We start from the raw sequence: 17,867 nt of genomic DNA, 5'->3' as shown, positions 1-17,867 counted from the left end.
TTCTTTTTTTTATTTATTAATACCTCTCAATCTTAGTAGATCTTGTTAAGAGTAATGGAAATACTTTTAAATTTGTCTTTTTTATAGCTTGATGAGGGCAGCTCACTTACATAGCAGTAACCTTGTTTCAGTAGAGCTGTTTAAAATAGTGATCGAGTGAAAGATGTGACTATTACAATGCATGTAGTGGATGTGCATCAGAAAAAGATCAGTTAATCTGTTGTTTATGCTTTAATGTTTTCAGAAATTGCTCAACTGTTTTGCATTCTTCAAATCTGTATGTTTTCACTTGACCTCAGATTTATAGGTTATAGCAAAACTATTATGTAACAGGGTTTTGTAGATGACAGTGGCAAATTAGTCACCTTTCTATCTTTTAGTATTTATTCAGACCCTATTGCCATAGTAACTGAGCTCTTCATAATTGTTAATGTATTAATCCTCAGAACATCCCCGTGAGGTAGAGAAGTATTCCTGGTTCACCCATGAGAAACTGAATCCTAGGGAAGCTGAGTGATTTATCTGTAACCCTGCAAGCCAGTAGTAGCAGAGAGAGCCTCGTTCTTGCTCGGTGGAATAGTGCCCTCCTCATTGAACTGTCTTTTCTCTGCCCAGCTTTCTGAAATGAATGAATTCTGGTGAAATTGGCTGCAGCCATCTGGAAGGTGCTTATTTGCATATAAGATCTCTGTGGCTGTCATTAATCAGCACATCAGGATTAATGAACTCTGAAGATACCAAGAAAAAGGAATGTATGGGCTGCTACTGTGTATTCTCAGTGGACCGAGAGAGATTTTTCTTCCTGTTTATCCTAATACCAGAAATTGGCTAGTTTTGGCTCTACTAATACTAATTCAATTAGCAATATGTGGCTCATATTTCTGTGCTGATTGAGCAGTTTGTAGTAGTTCTACATTTAAAGGTTGACTTTGACCGTTGAAACTTCTTAAGTTTGCCTTTTAATTTTTTTGTATTCAGAATGCTCTGGTATTTTTTGTTTTGTTTGCTTTTATTTGTTTTATTTCTTTTTTAATTTATTTTTAGACAGAACATACTTCACGAACAGAAAGGAAAAGACGTGATTCATTCGGGATGTTTGACGGTTATGATAGTTGTAGTGAGGACACCAGCAGCAGCTCCAGTTCAGATGAGAGTGAAGAAGAGGTTGCTCCTTTGCCATCCAGTCTCCCAATCATAAAGAACAATGGACAGGTCTATACTTATCCAGATGGTAAATCTGGCATGGGTAAGTAAGTGGAGCGTGAGTACCAAGACTTTGTTTTTCAACCTATGCTGTGATTTCTGAGGGTCGGTCCAGTCCCAAGTGTTTGTTGCCCTTGAAATTTGACCGAAATAGCTGAAGGGGAGTGGATTGTTTGGGTTTTACAAAACTGTAATAAGATAGAATTTGAATCTTGCTGTCAGGAAAGAAATAGTTTATGAACATTTCCCCCCTTTTAATATGTGTTGTGTATAATATTCACAAGTATGTGTTCTCATGCACATTGTTTTCGTGCTTTGAGCTCTTCTGTAAGTGTCATTCTGTTCTCTTACACTTGGAAGTATATCTACCCTTTATCTTGTTCATATATACAATATATAAAAATATTTCTTCCAATACTAGGAAAACTTCATTACCACTGCTGGATAAAGCCTGCCAGTGTGTCCCTGTTCACTATTACCTAGCTATGAACTGCAGTTTACAAGAAAAATAAAAGGACAGGGAGGAGGGGAAAGATTACTTTTGCCAATGGGGAAAAATATTTTGGACAAGATTATTAGTGATTAGCAGAGATTTCTCCGGGTAGAATTTTGGATTTGGTAGAAATGGATCAGTTTGGTGCCACCTACAGGACCTTTTTCATGCTGTCTTTGTTCTGAATTTTTACTGTGGCTTTTTTTTACACCCCTAACATTTTGTTCTTTCTGCCCTCTGATTAGCTACATGCGAGATGTGTGGAATGGTTGGTGTCCGTGACGCTTTTTACTCTAAAACGAAACGCTTCTGCAGTGTATCGTGTTCCAGAAGCTATTCATCAAACTCCAAGAAGGCCAGCATTCTGGCCAGACTTCAGGTAGCGGTACAGACACCATTTTCTTTATATACTTATTATAATCTGTCTTTGTAAAATGTGTACGCTTGTAAAACTTGCATGATGTTTTTAAAACAACCAAGTCAAGTTTCTAAACACAGTAAAATTGTCACATAAATGATTTCTAAGGCGAAATTCAAAACCATATCAATAATGAGCAAATTGCTTTGCTCAGCAGAGCAAATTACACAGAATATTGACTCCTTATTGCATTTCTGCTGTAGTGGCCCACTTTTATTTGCAAGAAAAATATAATGTAATCAACAATTAGTCTATATATATGGTGATTTGAAAATCCATGAGTCTCATCCCTAAGATACTTTCAGGCTTTAGAGAGAATAAAGGTTTATTTAGCACTGTTGTGTTTGCTTTTGAGGATTTTCTTAACTTCACAGTCTTACAAAATGGGGTTTAAACTGTTCACTTAAAATATTAATCAAATAATCAGGAAAACATTTCTGTAACATTGAATAAAAGAACTGGACATGTCGAGAAATATTATATCCTATCTCATGCTCATTGCATATGCAACAAAGGCCAAGAAACTGTGCATTGATAAAATTAGATTTAAAAATTCTTCCTTCTAACCTGCTTTCCAAAGATATCTTTTTTTTTTTTTTTTTTTTTTCCCAGGTAAAACAATGAGTATATATGTTCTTCAAATTGGAATACTAGTACAAACGTAATCTTTTAGGAGTTGTTTTGCTGTTGGTGTTTGAATGTCATTAACATTATATGTAGTTTTGTGTACTTGGTCAACTTCCATACCATGTTGTGAAAAATATGTGATAAATTATTTTTAAAACTTAAGTTTGTTTTGTTTTTTTTTTCCCCCACAGTGACATTTTTCAAAATATGCTACAGATCTATGGAAACTTTTGGGTTGGAGTTTGGAAAGGCTTTATTTACTTAGCTTTTTGTTGTTGTTTTAGGGTAAACCTCCAACAAAAAAGGCTAAAGTTCTACAAAAACAACCATTGGTGGCTAAATTAGCAGCATATGCTCAGTACCAAGCAACTTTACAAAACCAGGCAAAGACTAAAGCAGGTAATGGCACATAAACATCTTATATCACTCAGAATTTGTTTTAGCTTTGTTTCATTAGCAGCTTCCTAAATGAAATAACTTTCTCTTAACAGCTGTCCCTGTGGAAGGCTTCAGCTGGGGTAACTACATCAATAGCAATAGCTTTACGGCAGCTCCTGTGACCTGTTTTAAACATGTAAGTATTTTTCAATGCGTTAGTCTTTTGTGTGTGTTTGTATGTGTGTGCATGCATGAGAGAGAGAATCCCCGTTAATTCTTGCATTTGTTTTTGCAAAACATGCATATCCAAACTTGTTTCCAAGCCTTGGAGTGTGCAACCTGTAAACTGTATGAGTATGACCACTTTTTAAGATACATATGTATGTTTCTGTTTGTTCTTTGAATCATTCTGAATGCTCTGTCACACCCATCGTGCATGCTTTCACAAAGAAAAAAATAAAAGGGGTCTTAAACACTTGTGAAATTATTTTTCAAACATTCTGGGCACAAAATCACGCTATAGAGTATCAAACCAACTAGGTTTCATGCAATGCTAGATAATGTTATAAAATACTTCTTATACTGGAGCAAGCCCCAATCTATAGGAACTGATCTTTCCATTACATATTTGGGTTTGATATTTTTTTAATCTTGGTTTTTAGTCATTCTTCCTGTCAGTTGTGCTGCTAGGTACTGTAGAAATAAAGGAAAATTGAGCCTCTTCATAAATGTGAAATGAAAATCATACTTTTCTTTGTGTTACAGTTATGAAGATTTCAAACAAAAGGTCCTCATTCATTCTTGTCATGACAGAATGTAGCTTGGGGAATTAGGAAAATATTTATCAGCATCTGTCTTTAATGTGTTTGTTGAAATCCATTGATTATATGTTTAAAATACTGCTAGTAGTTTCTAGTGTAAAAGTATCTCTAAGTAAAAACTTTCACAGTCTCTTTTCTCAGCGTGCTGTTGTGGTTTTTTTTATTTTATTTCAGAAGCTAGTGTTTCAGCTTCTTACACAAGTTTTATTTTGCCCGAGATTATCTGCTGAAAATTTCAGTCAAAATAAACATTTTGCTTCACAGAAGCCCTTCATAAGGGAGAAGAGAGACACATTTTCTGGCCAGTTCTGGAATTCATGCTGAGCCCTGTCAATTCATAAATCAGTAGGAGTTGAGGGCTCTTGGCAGTTGGCACTTTCTGAATAGTACCCTTTATGCTTAGAGGCCTTAACTTCTGCCCAGAACAGAGCCTTGTATTAGTATAGATTCATGAATTTGTATCAAATTCCATGTGCTTAAGCAAGCATGTTTGCCCTTTCCTTTCACAATTATGTATGTGTTGTAACAAGTAATTTCATAAGTACATATCAAAAGATGTTGTTTGATGATGTGACCTGTGCAATTATAACAGCAAATGCTTCATGCTTAATTAGGATACATCTACAATAGTGATACATTGGTAAATTAAGCTGTAACATTCCATATTAAAAGGAGTCAGAACTTCCTTTCTTACTGCTTCATTCATTGACCTGAATAGTACGCCAGTAATGTGAACAGGTACAATACTAATGTTCAGAATGGTGTTTCTTTACTCCCTACTTTTTCCTTTTTTGTAGAAGTAAAATGCAACTGCTGCAGTCTCATTTGAAACTTCTACTTTTTTGGTGGATGTTATTTAGCTTTGGAATAGTGTGATTTACATTTACCCTTACTGTAGTTATTTCTATGAAAAGCATATTTATTATACCAGTCAAAATCCAAAAACACATCTTTTCTTGTTAGATCCTTCTCTCTCTCTCTCTCTCCCGTTCTCTCTGTTGATAATTAAAATAAAAAATATTCCCTTTGTCCGTCTGGAAAGCTTGTTGCTATTTTTTTCAACGTGATAGATTCTTTGATTTGTAAAACTTTGTATTAATTGACGTTTGTTTACAATTTATATTATAGATGGCATGCACGTTTTGTGTGTGTCCACAAGACTGAGTATATCAAGTTTATCCTGTCCAAGATAAAGGTGTAGAATTGACACTACAGTAAAATAATGACGCATCTGCCCCTAAGTTTATTATTAGATGAATTGTGTACCTGATTATTTATCTGCTTGGATATTTAATAGGGAACATTGGGATCAATGTTAAAGAAAACTTAAGCAAAATCCCATGTCTTACTCCCTTATTCATTTGTTTATTCGTTTCATAACCCAGTGTACTTCAGTATTTCAGGTCTGGTGTAATTTTCCCAGATTTGCCATTTTCTTGTATAATGTGGGGAGTTATTTATTCTTCCATTTATCACATTTTAGACACAAAATAATTGAAATTCTCTTCATTGCTTTTTCTGTATGAGAGGAATTAATTTCAGAGGCTTTTTTGATGCCCTTTATGTGGCTTTTGCACTTCCTTGTTACCTTCATTCCAGACATCCTGACATTTCAGCCTTGACTAACACTAACGAAATTCACTAGCAATATTACTGCCGTATCTGCTTTCTAGGTCAGTAAACTGAAATAGAGAAGCTGTTTTGTTTGTTAGTTTTTTGTGCAGGAAGACTGTGGCAGAGCCAGAATTACAGTTCGTGCACCTTGCCTCTTTTTTATTTGCTGAATTTTTACTCTATTTTGTTATAATTTAGCAACATACAGTGTGCTCTATTTGCTATCTCCATTGGTAACTTGCATTCTGGTTTCATGATCTTAAAGTTTCTACTTTTTTTTATACTTTTGCTTTTATTAGCTGAAAGCAAATAGTGATTTGAATCATGCATCAGTACTACTTAATGGTGCATTAAGTTGTACATTAACAGTAATTATTCTTTTCCTACTCTGCTGGTGAGACACATACTTTCTGAAGTTAAGTGTTTTATCGGTCTTTATGAAGTATTTTTACTCTTTGTTTCTTTTGATCCAAAAAAAAAAAAATATATTATTTGGGAACATTTCCAGGATTTTGCACTAGGTGGCAGTGCTTTGCTTCTAGCTTTTAAACCATTGTACACGTTGTCTTCTCTGCATTACCTTTTGTGGGGTTAGAGTTTACACATGGTAGCAGCATTGTGTCCTTATGCTTCAGGAACTGGTAGCATTTCTTTGACATGAAAATCCTGATTCCAGCTTCAAATCTGAAATCGTGGCAGTATCGATGCCATCCAAAACCTTTAGAAGCAAATAATTTAACCTATGAGCTCTTTGTTCAGCTAAGCATGTGGGGATACTGAGCGCTCAGGCATTGCTTTCAAACCCTGTCAAACAGGACCTTCCTGATTGCAACTTACCTTGCAGAAAAGGCAGCTGCCGCTCACAGATAAACCCTCCCAGGTCATCTCCCGGAGCAGGAAGCGATGAAGCAGATCTTCCTTGTTTGGGAGTAACGTGAAGCGGATCTCTTCGTCATGAGTCTGAAAGGTAAATTTGTTCTTACCTGTAAATTATGGTTCTGCTAGTTCTTATTATGCCAATCCAGACTTCAGAGTTACCATTCCAGCCAGCAGATAAATCAAACTTGACACTTACATAGTGCTTTGATTTTTATTTTTCAAAGCATTGTGCGAATGTTAATTAATTGGACAAAGACAGAGAAGACAATAAGGAAGATGGCTGCTATAGCCCTGGTTTATCCAGTCATCCTCCTGTAAGAATATTATGAGTGAAAAAGGAAAAGATGTGCAGTATACCAGGTATACTGTAAACTGTCACTTCAGGGCAGTAATGTTATCTGGCTTTTCAGTAATGATGCTACACAGGATGGCTTCCTTCTAAAGGGTGAGCCACATGGATTGGTGTAGGAGAACTAGCAGAACCAATATTTTCACAGACAAGGACAAATTTAACTTTCTGCTATTTCCCTCTATACCAATCCACGTTCTAGAAATAAAAATATTTGTGACATTTCTATTATCGGTTGATGGGAGGAGAAGTGTTTTTCTATACTTTTCCTCTGAATCAACTGAATAGATGAGCAGGCAGTAAAATATTTTTTAATGTAGTGCAGCTGGATTAGGAAATTATTCAGCACTGCTATTTTTGATTGTTTGGACTCATCTGTATCTCTATACAAGGCAACAAGATTTACTAAAATATGCAATTTGAAAGTTTATTTCCCCATTTCAATTCAAAAAGCTACAAATCTCAATTTAGAGATGATAGTGAATATGCAATAGGACTTGATTAAGAAGCTGCATCTGCATGCTTTGTACATGAAAATAAAGCATCAGCTTGCAAGTTTTCTTTCTGTCTGCCAGATGGCAGAAATGAGCTCTCCAGTCTAGACTGGTGTAGATGGGACATAGCAGAACATGAAGAGACCAGGCTTCAAGAATAAGAAATTTGCATACTTTCTCGGACTAACTTTAATAGGTTAAAACTTGTTTTAAGTTTTGCATGCCTAGCCTCAAATATTTCTACAAGTGAATGGTATCCCCTTTTAAGATAACTTTAGTCTTTAGAGCTACTAGGTGGCCATTGCTGATTGCCAGCAAAATTCCAGTATTGGAATTTCCAATAATTTAGGCAGGATTAATCCAGTTTTCATCTCCTGTGGCTCACAGCCAAAAATCAGTGAAGTTAGAGGCTATTCCCAGTGAGCTGTGAAATTCTCTACGTTTGCAAAGAACCTTGACCTTGTAAATGAAACACAGCCTTAGAATACAATACATAACCAGGGGTTCCTTTAACTGTCGCTGTATATGGACATTGTCTGAACTGATCAGAATTTACTTTTGTCAGAATAGATTACATTTGATATACCTGTTGCTTTAAAATAGCCAAAATCTGAATCTTCCCATTCTTAGTGGTCTCTAGCTTAGACTGGCTCAACTTACATTTTGTTACTGTTAACTTTAGCTGAGTAACTTTTAAGGTATTAAATTCTTTAGCACTATGCATTTCTTGTATCTCTGCTATACCATCTTTGGCTATCTTTCATGATGCTCTGTTCAACAAAACATTCTTCCTGGCAGAGCAAACTAAATGTTGGTTTTTGTTTCCAGTTTCCCAGGTTCCTTAGGAATTCGTCAAGTTTCTATTTCTTTTTGTTATTAACACATTAGCCTAAGCTTTCAGAACAGTGTATATGTTTCCCTTCATTATTCATTAAAAAGTTAACCTCAGCCTTCTGTTATTTTAATTTATTATTAGAATAATTACTTGCAGATGATATGAAAGCCTGTTCTTGTGAGAGGATCTGAACCAATAGGTGATAAAACCCACCATAATAAAACTTCAGAATAGACTCAAGGAATAACTTGTAAGCATTTTTCATGCACATTACGGATTTACAGAATATAAAGATTTTTCTGTCTGTGGCACAAGTATGAATTTGAAGTGCCATAATTTTCTGCTAATAGAGTTGAAGAGGAGTTACATCGTTCTCACTAAAATCAGTAGGTAGCACCTAGTTGAAACATAATGGAACAAAGCTGACCTCTGAGCATATACAGTGTGTGCTTGTGCTTTACAGGTGTTTAAATTTGGAATCCTAAAGCTGGTAGGAAATACACAGTGATTGTAGTATAGTAGAACTATACTTAAGCTTTAGATAAATATCCAAATTAGGTTTTCATAGATTATTTTCTAACCATCTTTGTCTTATGTATATCGATTATCATATTTTATTTGAAAGTTACTCACAAAATACTAATATGACTTAAAAAAAATAATAATTTTCATGTGCTATAAATAAAGTGGTGAACTGTTCACTTTTCCCCCCTACCTTAAATGTTAGGCACCTATGGGGACATGCTGGGGTGATATCTCAGAAGGAGTACGAGTGGAGGTACCAAACACGGACTGCAGCCTACCTACCAAAGTCTTCTGGATAGCTGGAATTGTAAAATTAGCAGGTGAATATACTTTAATTGAAATACTCAAAATAATTCTGTGAAGGGAGCTGAAACTATAGTCAGTAGTCACCTGGTTAGTAGAATATCAGCACTAGTTAGGGTGTCAGTGCTGTATTGCTAGGTTACATGTTATAGCACTATCACTGTCACACTTTCACAGTAGCTTCAAAGAGAGTTGAAAGCATCTGTTTTTTATATTGCTGGAATTCACTAAAAGCAGTGCCAGATGAGAGGATAAGCAGTTGTATGATAGCAAGCCTTCTTTAAAAAAAAAAAAAAAAAAAAAAAAAAACTTGTTTAAAAGTAAAATTAAAAAATGAGGGTTGTGTAGCTAAAATATAAAAAGCACAGACTGTGGGTAAAGAAACAATTATTTCTCTATATATAATTTCTGAAAGTTTATAGTACAATAATTTTAATTTTATTTAAAATATGATAACATACAGCAATGTGCCTTAAGAATAATGTTCTAGAAAAAGTTCCAGTCTAGAAAATCCAATGTAATTTATACTGAGTAAAGAAATACTAATGTTTTTTTTTTTTATATGATTGTTTTATTTCAGGCTACAATGCTCTGCTAAGATATGAAGGCTTTGAAAATGATTCAAGCCTTGACTTCTGGTGCAACGTTTGTGGGTCTGATATCCACCCGGTTGGTTGGTGTGCTACCAGTGGAAAGCCTCTAGTCCCTCCTCGAAGTATGTAAATAGTTGCCTCACTGATTGCTATAATTGAAAAGTCTTTTCTTAATAAATTTGCTTATGGTTCTGATATCCAAGTGTTTCTTTTTTTTTTTTTTTTTTTTTTTTTTTTAACCGTTATAATGATTTCAACAGTTAGAAATAAATCATTAGATCTATTGGAAAAATAAGGATTTGGCTTGCAGTGAAAATGTTTCTTGTGGTAGCCCCTCTGGTACAACGTAGTTTTTAAGTTCAAGGTGAAAGCAGTTAGCTAATCAGTGATGTGAACATGCACTGATTTATATCTATATTTTGTTACTAAATACTTTGCCCTGACATACCCATACATTTAATCTTGGGTAGCATTTATTCTCTAAAGAGGTTTTCGTCATTACTTTCATTCAGGCTTTTTAACAGTCATCTAGGATTTCTTCTTTACATATTCCAGACTATAACATTGTCTCTAACGGACACAATTAAAAATCAGTGGCTTATTTTGTCCCCTTCATTTGCAACAGCCATCCAACACAAATACACAAACTGGAAAGCTTTTCTAGTGAAACGACTTACTGGTGCCAAAACACTTCCTCCTGACTTTTCTCAGAAGGTAAGGCTGATGCAATATCAATGATGTACTGTGAACAAAATTGCAGCACAGAGTGAAGAGCTGAAATATTTTACAATGGCACAGTATCTCCTTTTGTAGTGAAGATGATAAAGTAGTTTCTTCACTTGAAACAGTTTTCCTGGGAATCTCTATTCTTCGTTTACCCCCACACTTGTCAATGTGATGCTGTTGGGAAAACTGTTTCCTCTAACAGAAGTAATTTTCTTTTAGAAATTAGTTAGTCTACTTAATTTTAAAATATACCAATTTAAAAAAAAAAAAAAAGCGCTAATAAGCTACCCTGTGATATAAGAAAAAATAAATCTGATCTAATTCAGCAATGGTTTTTATTGTGCACTGTTACAAGGAACTAAGCAAAATTAGTTAATATAACACATTTCTAGATGCAAAAAAAAGACGCTTTTAATATTTTTCATCTGCTCTAGATTAGATTTCCTGTTTTTAAGTTGTATGGCAGCTGCCTATATGGTATGCTCTAAGTTAACTTAATCATTATGAGATGGTACATAGATTTTAGTAGGAATATATGAAGTATTGTTTTGTTGTCTTAACATTGCATCTAATAACCTCACCCACCTCGTTTTTTTCTGAAGATGTTCATTTGTATTTAAAAATAGGCTCTGTTGGAAGCCAAATTAAGTTGGCAAAGTCTTGAGGCAGGATAACATCTATTTCCATTCTGTTCCTTTCTTTTTGGTATATGATGAAATGTTTGTGAGTGGTCAGTTTTTATTATGTTTGAACATTCTTTTTCATGCCTCATAATAATTTTAAATCTGTGTTTAAAGATGCCAAAGCAAAAGGGTTTTATGTTGTTAAAATTGTTACTCAAGGTAATTTTATTCATTGTTATTAACTGAACAAACTTTCATTAAGTCAAAAGAATTAATTTAACCTTTATGAGAGCTGTGTTAAGGCTGTACTTGATAAAAGTTACACCATTGTAGGATATATTCTAATTAGTCTTGTGAAAATGTTACATTTTGGCAACGAAATACAAGAGAAATCATTCGTGTCACTTCTCCAGGTGGATTAAGAAGTTACTTGAATTAAAGGGAAAATGCTTTGATGTTGTGCTTTAACAGTAGAAGACAGATGACTAAGCTGAAACATTTTTACATAATTTCTTTTTTCCCCTTATTTTAAGGTGTCAGAAAGTATGCAGTATCCGTTCAAAACTTCCATGAGAGTAGAAGTTGTTGACAAAACACACCTTTGTCGAACAAGGGTAGCGGTTGTAGAGAGTGTCATTGGGGGACGGTTAAGATTGGTATATGAAGAAAGTGAAGACAAAACTGATGACTTCTGGTGCCATATGTACAGTCCACTCATTCATCACATTGGTTGGTCTCGAAGTATAGGACATAGATTCAAAAGATCTGGTAAGCCTTTTGGATTTCAGAGGTGTCTTTGGGGGCAGTATTGACTTGGAGAAACCTGACTTAAGCAACACTGCCACTTCATAAAGCTAATAAAACTAGCTTTAGCAATTATCTTTAAAAGTACATATAATGGGGTATAGGGACTTTTAACAATTATACTGTCATTCAAGACTTTCAGCTAAAAGTACAACTAGCATTTTCTACAGTGTTGAAAAAGCCATAATAAGTTTTAGTTGAGTATAGTATATCAATATCTAGAGTTTAGTATATCAATATCTAGAGGGCTTCAGTCTTATGTAGTGGTTAACAAGTTGTCTCTGCAGGAAAACCTTGAGCTGCAGTATTCAAGCACAGTATCACTTTTCATGCTGATATCTGGAATTGCACTGTCCTGCTCCACTAGTTTCTCTGTGTTTGTCTGTTATACACTACAACGTGAACAAGTATCCTATGGGATATGATTTTTTCCCCACTCAAGTTTAAGGACTATATTTTTTTTTTTTTTTTGAAAGATTTTGTGTTTTAGAAATTTTTGGGAAGGGAAGATAAAACAGTATAATAGGTGATACATGGTTAAGACCCTTATTATCTAAAACACAAAAGTGGTTGTAGTTTGAAATATTTAAGGCTTCTAAATTTAAAAAAAAAAAAGTCTGTTTTTGAATCTTTCCCTGTTGCACTGTGACTGTGTCCCTTGTCTGAAAGAGAATTTCTGTAAAACAGTTCACAAGGCATCCCTTCAGGACAGTTTTAGCACTTAAACTTTTACTGAAACTCATTATAAATAAGAGTAGTTAGAGAAATCAAGAACAGTGCTATTTCCTAAATATAATGTCTCTAGTGAGGTTTCAGGGATTCAGCAGCTGGCAAAAATCAGTTATGTATATAGAATGATTAGACATAATTGTATACAAAATTATATGTAATTACATAAATGTAATTTTCTGTCATAACATAGCTCAGAGAGGTTAACTTGCCTTTTTTTTTTTTTTTTTTTTTTTTTTTTCCAAAAGCGTCTATGTATTAGTAGCAATTTGGTGATGTAATTGAGCTGTCTTGTGAACATTGGATTTTATTTCCTTTTTCCATAAATGAGGTTGTGTTAGAGGTTTTTTCAGGTAGAAGTCAATGAGGAAAGTAGAGAATGTCCCCCAGGTTTTTATGGTGATCTTACCATAAACTGTGGGCCTCCCACACTAATAAGGTGATTGCTTTCTAGTAGTTCACATATTCAGAGAAAAACATACTTTTTGCTCTACTAACAAAACCTCCAATTAACATGTACTCTTATTCCTTGTAGATATTACAAAGAAACAGGATGCACATTTTGATGCACCCGCACACTTATTTATGAAGGTGAGTCTGCTAGCAAGAGCAGTCTTTTCTCTGAGTCAATTGAGGACCTTTAGTTCCTGGTATTTATAAAAATAGACCTGAAACTACTCTGTTTAAGTCCTGGAAATATGCCGAGCAAAATCACTGGTGTTTTTTATTCACACAGTTAACTAATTTGACCTTCTTAACATAAACAGAGGTGACAGTACAAGTATTTTAATCTGTTCTTTTGACTGTGTGTGGTTTTATATTGTTCAAAGATTAGATTATTAGATTTTTGCTTATTAGATTTTTCCTTCTGATGCTGTTATCTGATTTTTTATTTTTTTATTTTTTTATTTTTTTTTTTTTTTAGGTAAAAGAGGTTGACACAGCTGGAGAATGGTTTAAAGAAGGAATGAAATTGGAAGCTATAGACCCCTTAAACCTTTCAGCAATATGTGTGGCAACTATTAGAAAGGTAAGAAAACAAACGTGTGTATGGGGAAGATGGACAGGAGTCTGTTTTTCATTTACCTTTATTCAGGTTTGAAACAAAGAAAAAATAAATTGTTTATTGAATGCATCCGTTAATTGTTTATATGCAAGTACTATGAAAAGGAATATATTCATGTAACTTTTTCATTTTTGATCTCTGGAAATTCAGCCTTATCTTTAATTTGGATGTAATAGCTTGTGAGATTACTTTCAGGACAGTCTTCTGCTAACTATCTTAAAAATTTTGCAATTCTGTTCCAAAATGAAAAAAAGCCTCGTCTTGCTTACTTGCTGAAGGCTACGAAGACACTTCAAGGATGATCTTTTCTTCCTAGCATAGTTGAAAAGGACCCCATACATGCGATATACTTACTAAAAGGGGAAAAAAAAATTAAAAAGTAGCTGAGCAGCATAGCATAACCTTACCAATGACTGTGGTAATTATTTTGAATCTTTTTTTTTTATTAATAGTGTACAGAATATCCTTACAGGTTAGAGTAAACTGAATTGTAAAGCTTTAAAAGTAGAAGTGGTGTTCACAGAGAAATAAAATAGAGCTCAGTGAAAGGAAATATTCATCTCATAACTTTGCAGTTAACAAAGGTACATTTGACAATAGCATACACCATCGTGGAGACAGGTATGATTTTTTTGTTTGTTTTATTATAATTGAATGTTCTTCTAAGTATTTTCATTATTACTCAGTTATTTTTTCACTCTTGAAACATGGCATGCTTTCTTTCTAGCCTTATCACACAGTTAAAGGTATTTAATGTAAAATTTTGTTTTTCTTTACAAAGGTTTTAGCAGATGGCTATCTTATGATTGGGATTGATGGCTCAGAAGCAGCAGATGGGTCTGATTGGTTTTGTTACCATGCCACTTCCCCTTCTATTTTCCCTGTTGGTTTCTGTGAAATTAACATGATTGAACTAACTCCACCCAGAGGTACATATAGCATTCTGACCACATTTTACTTTGAATATTTTTTCAGTGATATTGTATGTGCCATATGCTTTGTTTCTTAATTCAGTCTACAAAATTCATGTCACTTTTTAGGACTCAAGTCAGAAACAAATACAACAGCGTAACTTCAAAGTAATCTTAAAACAAAGATAAACTTTAGTTTAGAAAAAGTGAAATTGAACATCTGTATAAATCACTGACTAAAATCTCCTTTTGCTGTCATAAATTGAGGATAGCCACTTGAATAGTATAACCATTAAGTGAATGGGAAGTGTAAATATGCTAGTCACTGAGCAGTTCATAATATGTCATTGTTGGGTTGTCCTGACTGCCAGAGGATTAACGAACATTGTTAAATTATCTCAAGTTTAGGTTAATTGATGACAATGACAGGAGATTTCTAGGAATATGCACAAATTTGATCTTCAGGGAAGTAGCCATTAGAGCTGTATGCTTCATAATCCCTACTGTAAGGAAAAAGCTGTCTGTCCACTAGCATATGTGCCTATAGAAATATCTTACTGCCTTCATCTTTCCATTTTATTGTCTTGCTCTAGCAATTTATAAAGAGGATTGCAATTAGGTGTGTCACAGCAAATGATTTTTATGGATTTTTTCCTTCATTTTCCTTCTTGCAGGCTTCTATTTATATTTACTGAATGATTTTCTAGGTAACTACACACGAAGAAAATAATTTCATATCATTTTCATTACTGCACACTAAAGGGTTCCTTAAGTATTTGTAAATTGCAGTTAGACAGATTTACTGTTTTTCAGTCAGCTCATTTAGTGAATTTATTGCGTAGGAATTCATGGGCATGATCACTCCTCAAAAAATGTGCTGCAGGAGTCTCTTACAATAATAATCATTGTTGCATGGGGAAAAAGTGTGTGTATCAATATCAGTTAGTTTAGAAATAAATGCATTAAATGATACAGAATAGAAAACATTCCCTTTTATGATGACCTCCTTTTTACACTTCAAACATTATTTACACAGTGTGCAAATTGTATTATTTACACCTTACCATACTACTGTTTTTTTGTATTGTGGCAACTTTTTTACCTACATGTATTTTTTCCCTTTTATTGCAGTTTTCCACAACAGTCCTGTATCGTCTGCTGAGAGACGATTTAAAATCACACATGCATTAATCTAAATGTCATTTGAAAGAGGAGTTAGGAGTAAAATACAGACCATAAAATGCATTAATATACTTAAACATTTTGTTACTGATTTAATAGGATCGAAATGACCAGAGTTTTAGTTCTTATGATGTATATTCCACTCTTGACATTATGAGCTAGAAAAGGGAGTTTCTTAAATCTGACTACTTTAACACGGACCACATGCGTGTGTCTCTGTGTGGTGAGAAGTAAATTAAAGGGCTCGTATACAGATATGTTGGTCTAGCCAGAGGAACTGTACATAAATGAGAAAAGTATTAGCACGCAAAAAGTGGTATATTACTACCATTACCAATTGCTAGCTATCCAGCTACATCTATTCACGCAGATACCACATGCCTGATGTGAACACCCTTTTTCAAATTACAGTTAGCTATGTGGATAACTTAAATGAGTTGCTATGAAGTTACTGGACTTCTTGTTTGTAAGCTCATTCCTTCCAAACATCTTGATCCCTTGCTGAAATCAGCAGAAGCTGAAGATGCTTAGACACTTCTAAGGCTGAGATTGTATTTTGAGTCGTGAGTGGCAGCTACCTGTTGAGTCTGGCTCTTCAGTACTGAGCTGTGACTCAGTGGGAGCTCTCTACCCACACTCAAATGAGATGAAAGCATTTCCCATAGCTCTCTCCCCATGCTATACCCAATGCACCATGGTTGTTCAGAATGTCCAACATTGCATGCTACCACAAAGAAATCTTTCAAGCTGTTGTTGCTACAGGAGTTAGAATTTGAGAATCTAAGCAGCTGTAGGAGTTGCAAACAAACAGAAAACCAAACAAACCAAAGTAAAACCAAACAAACAAAGAAGTCCTACATCTTTTAGGCATATTCAGCTTTTGTTCATCTAATGAATATAAAAGAAATTTTCTTACCTTTACAATAGCTTTTAAGATTGGAAAAAAAAAAAAAAACTGTAATTTATCCTATTCTTGCTATCTTTAACCTCATTATTTAAGTTTTAAAATATCTCTACATGTTCGTACAAGTCTGTTCCTAACGCATCAAATTTTTCAATAGTGGAGCTCTTTCCCCACAGGAAAGACACTGGATGTGCTTAATTACATGATCTGTTCTGGGTCATTTGTGTGGGGCTTGTAGAGATCAAGGATCTACGTGGACAGAAAGCTTCAAGTGTGAATGATTAATCTTAACATCAAATGACACTTTCTGTATTATCTAGAAGTTCATTCATCTTTGTTGCAAATGGGCAGTGTCCGGTTGATTGTCTTGTCCCTTAGACGAAAGCTCAGAGAGTGGAAGTTTCTGATGTTAATATTTTGCTTCTTTGTTGTCTTTTTAGCCATAACACAGTGCCAATATACTGTTCTTGTTGATGTTTCAATGCGTGAAGTTTGCAGTTGATGTATGAAAATGTTGTTTAAAATTCACAGGGTATGCAAAACTCCCTTTCAAATGGTTTGACTACCTCAGGGAAACTGACTCAATAGCAGCACCTGTAAAGCTCTTCAATAAGGTAATAAATATTATGCATGTGTATTTGAAGTGCAGTTAGTATTTTCTTTAGATTTGTCTGCGTACTCCATGGGATTGACCCAGTTCTTCGAGCAGAATTGGGGAAAACTAGGGCAACAGGGACTCTTTAAAAATAGGAACCGTTTGAGTATATTCAGATTGAATATTTCTGAAATGTTAAATACAGGGCAACATGAAACTTCATAAATGTTATTTGCTTTGTGAGTGTGCTTTACTCATGTGTAAACGTGATATAACGTGATGTAACGTGTGTGTTTGTTGATGTTTGACTTGCCAACGTGCTTACTTTTCCAGGAAGTTCCAAACCATGGGTTTCATGTTGGAATGAAACTGGAGGCTGTTGATCTGATGGAACCTCGCCTGGTATGTGTGGCCACAGTAACTCGCATTATCCATCGTCTGTTGAGGATACACTTTGATGGGTGGGAAGATGAATATGATCAGTGGGTGGATTGCGAGTCCCCAGACCTCTATCCAGTGGGATGGTGTCAGCTAACTGGATATCAACTACAGCCTCCAGCACCACAGTGTAAGTTCTGTCGTGTAAATAAAAACAGTTAACTGGTCCTTATCGACATGTTATGATTTTCCTAACTGCATCCTTTCCAAGTTAGGTCACCAGGCATTACAAAAACGGAACAAACTCTTGTTAATGCACAGGAGTGCACAGTTCTAATCTCTTCCACATTGACTTTCAAAGTACTTCTCAGCATTTCTGTGGCTAAGTTTTTCTATTTTTACTGCCAAGTGCTTATT

At 34.7% G+C, this 17,867-nt stretch overlaps 1 protein-coding gene across 2 annotated transcripts in view; it reads left to right on the top strand.

The window, feature by feature from the left end:
• MBTD1 (mbt domain containing 1) overlaps positions 1-17,867 on the top strand; it is a 35,016-nt gene that overhangs the window by 6,164 nt on the left and 10,985 nt on the right. For both annotated transcript variants that reach the window (XM_084298679.1, XM_084298680.1), the window contains exons 2-14: positions 1,045-1,246; positions 1,942-2,075; positions 3,026-3,140; positions 3,233-3,315; positions 8,839-8,956; positions 9,520-9,654; positions 10,158-10,246; positions 11,415-11,649; positions 12,950-13,005; positions 13,340-13,444; positions 14,262-14,409; positions 17,009-17,091; positions 17,406-17,640. In XM_084298679.1, coding sequence (XP_084154805.1) covers positions 1,045-1,246; positions 1,942-2,075; positions 3,026-3,140; positions 3,233-3,315; positions 8,839-8,956; positions 9,520-9,654; positions 10,158-10,246; positions 11,415-11,649; positions 12,950-13,005; positions 13,340-13,444; positions 14,262-14,409; positions 17,009-17,091; positions 17,406-17,640 — 1,738 coding nt within the window. The remainder of the gene's footprint in view (positions 1-1,044; positions 1,247-1,941; positions 2,076-3,025; positions 3,141-3,232; positions 3,316-8,838; positions 8,957-9,519; positions 9,655-10,157; positions 10,247-11,414; positions 11,650-12,949; positions 13,006-13,339; positions 13,445-14,261; positions 14,410-17,008; positions 17,092-17,405; positions 17,641-17,867) is intronic.

This window comes from Netta rufina (genome assembly GCF_964035555.1).
Source record: "Netta rufina genome assembly, chromosome: 19".
Classification (NCBI taxonomy): Eukaryota; Metazoa; Chordata; class Aves; order Anseriformes; family Anatidae; genus Netta; species Netta rufina.
This window is presented reverse-complemented; position numbering and strand designations above follow the sequence as displayed.